At 54.2% G+C, this 9,101-nt stretch overlaps 1 protein-coding gene across 1 annotated transcript; it reads left to right on the top strand.

Moving 5' to 3' along the window:
* The first annotated feature begins 3,446 nt into the window (after nucleotides 1-3,446).
* KIAA2013 (KIAA2013 ortholog) lies at nucleotides 3,447-9,013 on the top strand. Its single transcript, XM_065894465.1, has 3 exons — nucleotides 3,447-4,645; nucleotides 6,999-7,852; nucleotides 8,313-9,013. The coding sequence occupies exons 1-3, from the start codon at nucleotides 3,613-3,615 to the stop codon at nucleotides 8,328-8,330; spliced, it is 1,905 nt and encodes a 634-aa protein (XP_065750537.1). The 5' UTR covers nucleotides 3,447-3,612; the 3' UTR covers nucleotides 8,331-9,013.
* The last annotated feature ends 88 nt before the right edge of the window (nucleotides 9,014-9,101 follow it).

Raw genomic sequence — 9,101 nt, 5'->3', positions numbered from 1 at the left:
CAGAGGGGGGAGGAATGCCATGATTATCAATGAACAACATTAAGCAGGCCACGTTAGGTCCCGGGGAAAAGAGAAATCGGCAATACTCTTAAGACTGATTCAGCCAGGGTAATGCACTACCAACATGACGTTACATGGGAAAAGCAATATATACTGTATGACCCCACTCAGCGAAAATATACCCTTACAGGTACAATGCATAGAGATGATGCTAAAAGAAAATGACAGCCAAATATTTACCGTCATTATTTCCAACTTGTAGGAATGTGTGTGTGTGTGTGTGTTCTTGCCAGGTAGTTTTTATCTTCTTATTTATATTTTTCATTGTTTTTACAATGAATATATACTATTTGTACAACCCAAACAAAGCCAACACATGTTCTTTGTAGACGATAGGTACAATCCCTGCGAACCTGGGAAATTATCTCACTGAACAGAGATTTACTCATGGTAAAGATGGTAGAAGTAAGGCCCAGGGGGACCCAACAGCAAGCTCAAATTCGAAAGGCAAGTAAAGGGAAGAGGCAGGAGTGCAATCCAGGGCTGCCACCCAGTTGGGACCTGGGACCTAGGGCGGGGAGTTTCTGCAGCTGGGGACATGACATGGTGCCAGAATCCACCGGATGTTTTTGAATTCAGGAGGATGCAGACTGAAATTCCAGCTCCTTTGAGGAGGAAATGGAGGGATAAGCAGAGGGGAAGAGGAGCATGTGTTGAGTGGCTCAATTTTCAAAGCTCTGGCTTATGCCATGTTCCCCACAGCCCTGCCAGTTAGGCAGTATTGCCCCCATTTGTGAAATAAGGAAACCGGGGCTCAGAGATGTGAAGCAACTTCCTCAAAGTCACACAGCTGATGGGGGACCACAGTAAGGGAGGCGACTTTGGAAACCGGCTCTAACTTCCCTTTTGCTCGGGCCCAAGAGAACCTCAATGGTGGCATACTATGGATGGAAAAAAATCCTTGCGCAGTGGAGTTCCCAGAGTCATTGCAAATCGGGAGGGGAGATCAATCTTGGAGGCTGCTGGCCGCCCCTGGAGAAAGGATTCATCCTGGTGAAGCCTGCCTGCCACCCTTCACCAAATTGCTGGAATTTGAAATCAGTCCAAGCTTCATCCAAAAGGAGAACTTGTCTCTTTAACCAGGGGTGGCTGCTGCCTAGATGTTACTCAGGGTAAGTGCTGTACCTGTTGTGCACAGTTAAAGGCACAGGACTCTGCTTTTCTGGGAAGCAGAAAGGATAGCTGGACTGGAGGGTAGTGGTCTGGTGCCACAAGGGGCTTTTCTCCCTCTCATCCTCTGCTTTTCTCCATTTTTACCATTTCCTTTCTTGACCCGAGGAAGAGCGATGGCCTCAGTGGACAGCCACGTTCTCTGCTGCCAGCCGATTCTCAGCCTCCTCCCTGTTCACACCCATCAGCTAGTCCCACTGGCACCTACCCGCTTTGATGATGATGATGATAATAATGGAATTTCCAAGCTGTTCCCTTAAATGAAAAAAGTAATATGCAAGAGTATATAATATGCTACAATTTCTGTGACGGGAAAAATATAGGTCTCTGTCTATATGGCTATATATCTGTAAGTGAATAGAATTTTGGAAGAGCACCCAAGGAACAGGAAGCAGTGGTTGCATCTGGGAAGAGGAACTGACTAGCTGGGACTCCAGGAAAGAGGAAGACTTAATGGCCACTCTTCACCCTTTCATACATGTTGAATTTTGTGTCATGTACATGTGTTTCCTGTTTCCTAGTAAAAATAAATAAAATAATGAACGGTTATATTAAGCCAGGCAGTATGCTAAATGTTTAACTTGTTTGTCTAACTTAAGTCTCAGAGCAATCCTACTCTGTCTCATGATCCCCATTTTATGGATGGAGAAACCAAGGCCCAAGGAAGTTAGCTGACTTGCTAGCAAGGGGCAAGGCCAAGATTTAAAACCCAGGCAGCCTCGTGCCAGTGTCCTTACTCTTGACCTCCTGGCTTTGTTGTGGCTATGTTGCTGATCGTGGGCTGTGATTCCCTCCCCTGGGGTGTTTGAGAGTGGTAAGGGAGTTAAGAGCACCAGCGTGAACCTTCTCTTTAACGTAGGAATCTACTTCCAGGAATTGCTCCCCCAGAAACAGTCTCAAAAGTAGGCCTATATATGTCTATTACACAGACATTCATAATAGCGAAAAATAATTACGTGGGTTTACATTTACTGTGTACTTACCCCATGTCATGCACCTTGCTTGCTTTGCCTGTATTAACTTACTTATTCCTCAGAAACCTGAGAGGCAGTTTCTCTGGTCATCCCCATTTCACAGGTGGGATCAAGCCTGGTTTAGTCCTTTGCTCTCATCTCACTGTGCCTCCCAAGAGTTTCTGCCTCCCTGAGGGGCTTGGATGGATCCTATCTCTCTAACTGTAGGTTATGGATCCCTGCACATCCATGAAGTTATTCTGTGGGGTTTGTGAAATCCTGGTGGAAATTAAGAATTTTGTGTGTATGTTTTGATAATGATCTTAAAAAAGAAAAAAAAGAAGGTAAGCATACTGTAGGATCACCTGGACAGCTGCCTTCTTATAGGGTGCTGGCCCTAAGACTTGGCAAACACACACGTGTCTGCTCACAGCCCACAAGAAGCCACCTCAAATGACCATTTAATTTTCAACAACTGGGAAGCACTGTCTGGCTTTGGAATGTCCTGAAACTAAAGTGGAAACAATCGCCCCATTGTCTGCCCCTGTGCTCAGATTGAATTTTTTCCCCAGAAACAAAATTTGTCTTTTGCATTGATAATACACAATTTAAAAGCATTTTCAAAGCATGAGACTTTAGTGTTTTATGTTATTTAATAAGTTAAGACTCACGGTTGACATCAAGAAGACGACTTGGTGTGTTGGAGAAATGGACAGTCCTGATTTGTGTCCTATATGCTGTACATGCAGCCAGACAGGTCTGGAAGAGTCGTCAACAAAAGATATCCTAGGAAGTCTGGTTGACAGTGCTTACTTTTCTTTTTCTTTCTTTCTTTTTCTGGGGGGTACTATTCTGTACTAAGTCTTTTTTTTTTTTTTTTTTTGCAGTGAGGATCATTTTTACAGAAAAAAAGTTTTAAAATTAGTTTTTAAAAATCTTGGGGCTGTTGAATCCATTAGTAGCGAATGGGGCACAACACGTGTTCGGTTTGGCTAGCGCGGTTGGTTTTTTCGTTTCTGTTTTAAGTTCCCATGAATTGGCCGCTTCCAGTCCTCCGCAGACCCCTCTCCTCTTCTGGACTTGACTTTTCAGGCCCGAGAACTGGTGGTCAAACCCCGGCGGTGCCCGCTCCCTCCTCGCTGTGGCCACGCCTCCTTCTCCCGGGCCCGCCCCTCTCCCCTCCCTCCGCCCTCTCCTTTTCCATCTGTCGCAAAAGAGTAGGTGGCGCTTGACGGCCCGCGTCGTTTGACGGCCGGAGGCAACCGAGAAGGAGGAGGGAGCAGTTGTGGCGGCTGCCGCGGCGCCTGTGACAGGGGCTGGGGTGGGCGCCGCGGTCCGGGCCCGGGAGTGAGGCGCGGGCGGCCGGGCCGGTGGGCTGGGCGGCGGGCCCGGCGGCCGCCCCCGCGCCGCGCCCGCGCCTGGCGGCCCGATGTGGCTGCAGCAGCGGCTTAAGGGGCTGCCGGGACTGCTGTCGAGCAGCTGGGCCCGCCGCCTACTCTGCCTGCTCGGCCTCCTGGTGCTGCTTCTGTGGTTCGCGGGCTCCGGGGCGCGGCGGGCGGCGGGCGGTCTGCAGCTGTTGCCCTGGCCCCGCGGCGAGCCGGGCGCCGCCGAGCCCTCTGCCTGTCTGGAGGCAGCCACCCGCGCGTGGCGCGGCCTGCGGGAGCGGGGCGAGGCTGTACCGCTGGGCCCCGGAGTGCCGGCCCTGGTGGCCAACGGCTTCCTGGCCCTGGACGTGGTCGCCAACCGGCTGTGGGTGACCCCCGGGGAGCGGGAGCCCGCCGTGGCGCCGGACTTCGTGCCCTTCGTGCAGCTGCGCCCGCTGAGCGCGCTCTCTGAAGCTGGAGAGTCAGTGTTGCTGCTGCGGGAAGGGCTGCTGCGGCGGGTGCGCTGCCTGCAGCTCGGGACTCCGGGTCCCGGCCCTGCGGCCGCCGGCCCGGGCCCCGCCTCGGCCTCCGGCCTCGTCACGGGATCCGGCCGAGACTGCGTGCTGCTGCAAGAGGACTTTCTGGCGCACCGGGGCCGACCCCACGTCTATCTGCAGCGCATCCAGCTCAACAACCCCACGGAACGCGTGGCCGCGCTGCAGACTGTCGGGCCCACTGCCGGCCCGGTGCCCAAGGCCTTCACCAGCACCCTGGAGAAGGTCGGAGACCATCAGTTCCTCCTCTACTCGGGCCGGTCCCCGCCTTTTCCCACGGGGCTGGTGCACCTGCTGGTGGTGGCCGCCAAGAAGTTAGTGAACCGTCTCCAAGTGGCTCCCAAGACGCAACTGGACGAGACTGTGCTGTGGGTGGTGCACGTCTCCGGCCCTCTTAACCCCCAGGTGCTCAAAAGCAAAGCAGGCAAGGAGCTCAAGGTGCTCCAGGACTTGGCACGGAAGGAAATGCTGGAGCTCTTGGAGATGCCGGCGGCGGAGCTGCTTCAGGACCACCAGCGCCTCTGGGCCCAGCTCTTCAGCCCAGGTGAGGCCTGGCGAGTGCTTGGTCCACCGTCCACACCTTGCACCAGGGTGAGCACGGTCCATCCTGGAGATGCCCCTGCAGAGTCCGCAGAGGTGACACTGAAGGGCGGGGTCCCGGAGTGGTTCACACTTGGGCTTGGCGTTTGATTTGGAGCTGACTCTTGCTCCACCACTTAGTAGCTGTGTGACCTTGAACCCTACTCTCTCTGGGCTTGTGTTCAATAATAACAGCAGCACGTACCTCAGAGAACTTTTATGAGATGGTCGTGAAAGAGGAGTGCAAAGGGCAGATCTTATTGTTAGTCGTTCTTGTGGCTGAAGCCTCATTTGAGCAGCGTGGTTTGGGAGGTCAATTGGTAAAGGATAAGCCAGAGGCTTGGCCGATCCCGGGATTCTTTTTTTTTTTAATGTATTTATTTATTTTGGGCTGTGTTGGGCCTTCGCTGCTGTGCGGATGCTTTCTCTAGTTGTGGTGAGTGGGGGGCTACCTTCATTGCGGTGCACGGGTTTCTCTTGTTGTGAGCACGGGCTCTAGGCGCGCGGGCTTCAGTAGTTGTGACACATGTGCTCAGTAGTTGTGGCACGCGGGCTCTAGAGCACAGGCTCAGTGGTTGTGGCGCACGGGCTTAGTTACTCCGCGGCATGTGGGATCTTCCCAGACCAGGGCTCGAACCCGTGTTCCTTGCATTGGCAGGCGGATTCTTAACCACTGAGCCACGAGGGAAGCCCGATCCCGGGGTTCTTAACTCAGTTCCCCACCTTTCTGGCTGGTGACAGGCATGGGCTTCTTGACATGACTCCCGCTAGCCTGAGCTGTGGCCTCGCTGTTGTGGCTGCAGCTTTTTCATGGGGGGGGGGGGGGTAGTGGAATCTCTTCAGCAGGTGGGATGCCCCTGTCAAATGAAAACTCCTTCGCCCCCTCGACTGCTTAAGGAAAGGGAATCCTAGCGTAGAGGAGAGAGAGAGTAAGAGATGTTGGCTTCCAGAGTTCTAGTTGTCTAAATCCTTAAACATAGTTGCTCAAAGAGCCTTTAATTTGGTCAAGTATTTATCGAATGCTTCTGCCAGAAAGTGTTCTTCACGTGGGGCATACGGAAGCAAACAGAACAAAGTTCCGGTTCTCATGGTTCTTAAATTCTGGGCGGGCGGAAGACAGATATTAGAAAGCGAAGATTTGGATTAAAAAAGCGAGATAGCTTTTTAGGCTCAAGCGTTATAAGGAGAAAAGATAAAAATATGTGCTTGGGGGTGAGTGACTGCAGTGGGTGGGGCTGAGAGTGTGTAGCTCCGCTGTCCGCTGTCCGGGAGGCCTCTGTGAGCAGGAATTGCAGAAGCTGAGGCCTACACAGCTAGAGGAAGCGCTGTGTGGTGGTCTGGAGGGAGCCAGCAGGGCAGAGGCCCTGAGGCAGGGGCGGGCTTGGTTGAGTGGCCAGTGTGGCTGGCAGGTAGTGAGCAAGGGGAGGGTGGCAGTGGCCAGAGGGTTTACCTTGGGGCCTTGGTGAGGACAGTGAATTTGATTCTAAGTGAGATGGGAGGCAGGGCGGAGGCACTGTCTGGTGCACGTTTTTAAAGGTCGCGGCGCTGCTGCGTCGGAGTGTAGACAGTGTGGGGGAGGGGGAAGTAGAGTGTGGAGACCACATAGGAGGTTTTGGCAGGAGCCCAGCTGAGAGGACAGTGGCTGGGACCAGCGCTGCGACCGTGGAAGCAGGGGGTGGATGAGTCGGAAACTTTGGCAGCTGGAGCCACTGGGCGTTCTGTGGACTGGCTGTGGGGAGTGAGAACTTGAGGGTGACTCCTGGATTTGGGGGGGAGGGCTCCAGCGGGTGTCTGGAGGTGATTTATGGAAGGATTAGCATGGGGCTGGGAGGATTCAAACCTTGTCCGTTCCCAAATGCCTGTCAGACATGCAGCTTGAGACACCACGTGGGCGGTGAGTTGTCTGAGTCTAGAGCTCATACAAATCTGTGCGATCCTGTGCTCAGATGTTGTTTAAAGCTGCAGGCCCGGTGAGAGAGAAGCAGCCCACGACTGGCCAGGGCGTTGTGACAGTTCTTGGAGTCGGGGAACTGGCCTTTTGACTTGGCGCCCTAGGCTTGGCTAAATCTGTGTTCTTCTGGGCTCTGGCAGGAGCCCCACTGGCGGGATTTTCAGTTTCAGGCCCAGAGGGCTCAAGGTGGTCACGTGAGGAAGCCAGGCAGGATGCTGCTCTCCCGTACTCGTGGGAGACTGGAGCTGCTGTTTTCATCCCTGAGGACAAAAGCTTCGCGTCTCTGCTGCTCTTGATCTTTGTTTCATAACCTCAGCCTCTTGGCCATGCCGTTCCTCCTTAATGTACAACCTCTGTGGTGTTGCAGGTGTGGAAATGAAGAAGATCACCGATGCCCACACTCCATCAGGCCTGACCGTGAACCTGACGCTGTACTACATGCTTTCCTGCTCCCCCGCGCCACTGCTCAGCCCTGACCTGAGCCACAGGGAGCGAGACCAGATGGAGTCGACACTCAACTATGAAGATCACTGCTTCAGCGGCCACGCCACCATGCACGCTGGGAACCTCTGGCCGGGCCGCCTGTCCTCCATCCAGCAGATCCTGCAGCTCTGGGACCTGTGGAGGCTGACCCTGCAGAAGCGCGGCTGCAAGGGGCTGGTGCGGGCGGGCGCCCCGGGCATCCTGCAGGGCATGGTGCTCAGCTTCGGCGGCCTGCAGTTCACCGAGAACCACCTCCAGTTCCAGGCTGACCCCGACGTGTTGCACAACAGCTACGCCCTGCATGGCATCCGCTACAAGAATGACCACATCAACCTGGCCGTGCTCGCGGACCCCGAGGGCAAGCCGTACCTGCACGTGTCTGTGGAGTCCCGCGGCCAGCTCGTCAAGATCTACGCCTGCGAAGCGGGCTGCCTGGACGAGCCTGTGGAGCTGACCTCGGCGCCCCAGGGCCACACCTTCTCGGTCATGGTGACGCAGCCCATCACGCCGCTGCTCTACATCTCCACTGACCTCACGCACCTGCAGGACCTGCGGCACACGCTGCATCTCAAGGCCATCCTGGCCCACGACGAGCACATGGCCCAGCAGGACCCCGGGCTGCCCTTCCTCTTCTGGTTCAGCGTGGCCTCCCTCATCACCCTCTTCCACCTCTTCCTATTCAAGCTCATCTACAACGAGTACTGTGGGCCTGGCGCCAAACCCCTCTTCAGGAGTAAGGTATAAAGCCACTGCGCCTCCAGAGCCCGGGGCCCTGGCCTCGCGTTCCGTCCCGAGTCTAGTGTAGTGGGGTGGAGGGTACATTAAGCTCCAGCTCTGTGCTCCCACTCTTTAAAGAGCCCGGACTCAGGAGAGAGGGGCTGTGTGGCTTCTGGTTTGGAGAAGGAAGGAGCACTTGACCTGAAGGAGTGGGAGAAGGGCCAGAGGCAGGTCTGAGCTCCAGCCGGGCCTGGCCAGAGCAGAGCCCGTGAACTCGCCGTACCCGCCTAAGGAGGCGCCTGGGCCCCCAAGTCTGTGGCAGCTCTAGCCCGTCCCTGGGCCAAGAGCTGTCAGCAAGGCGGGCTCGGAGCCTGGGTGGGGTGCCAGCAGGGTGTCTCCATCGCCTGCTTCCCTTGAGATTTCTGTAGCTGTCCACCGGGGTTGGCGTGAGCAGTAACGACCTGTCTTGTTGATTGAACAGGAAGATCCCAGTGTCTGAGTGGCATCAGTCCTGCTTTCAGTCGCCACTTGCACAAGACACCCAGCACTGAAAGTCCTGCTGCTGCGAACAAGGGATCCTTTGAAAGCACCCAGCCTTTTGTGCCTTGTTGGGGGACACCAGTGACTCGGAAGTGCGCGTGGATGTTCAGGAGTTTGCATCAGGGAGCGGGAGGGGCGGGGCTGGTGGACCTTTTGTACGCTTTCGACTCAATAAAGTGAACCTATATGGAAAATACTTGAAATTGAACTCACTCTTTCCACTTTCCCCCTTTCTTCTGTCCCAGGAAATAGACCCTCTTTTGAAAAGACTCTTGTCTAGGAAAAAATGTGTTCTTTTCCTAATTTAATGTGTTCTTTCTTGAATGAATTTTTAATTTATTGTTGAGATTTTGCTGGATGGCTTTTGCATCCACTCTCGGTAGGGAATCTTGGCAGTGATTTCCAATATGCACCACCTCGGGAGGTTTGGAGGCCCGCACGCCGCCTGCGTGAAGGGGTGGATCTCCGTCACCCTCGGGTTTGCACATTGCGTCTTTCTTATCATGAGCCTATGGAGATCTGTGGTTTTGTACCTCTGGGCTTTAGGGGAGGTGTTTAACTTTCTAGTGATCGATGATTGTTGGGTTTTGGAATACCAAAGCTTTTTCTTGTGTTCTGTTTTTAAATAAATCTCTTTCAAACCTCCACGACCGGTTTGCGTGTGGTTGAGACCTCTAGAGACATCGGACCTTCCTCGGTCACCAGGCTTTTGGGTGGAGTCCGAAGCAAA

This window comes from Phocoena phocoena, chromosome 1, assembly GCF_963924675.1.
Source record: "Phocoena phocoena chromosome 1, mPhoPho1.1, whole genome shotgun sequence".
NCBI classification, from domain to species: Eukaryota; Metazoa; Chordata; class Mammalia; order Artiodactyla; family Phocoenidae; genus Phocoena; species Phocoena phocoena.
The sequence above is the reverse complement of the archived record's forward strand: the minus strand, read 5'-3'. Positions and strand labels throughout refer to the sequence as shown.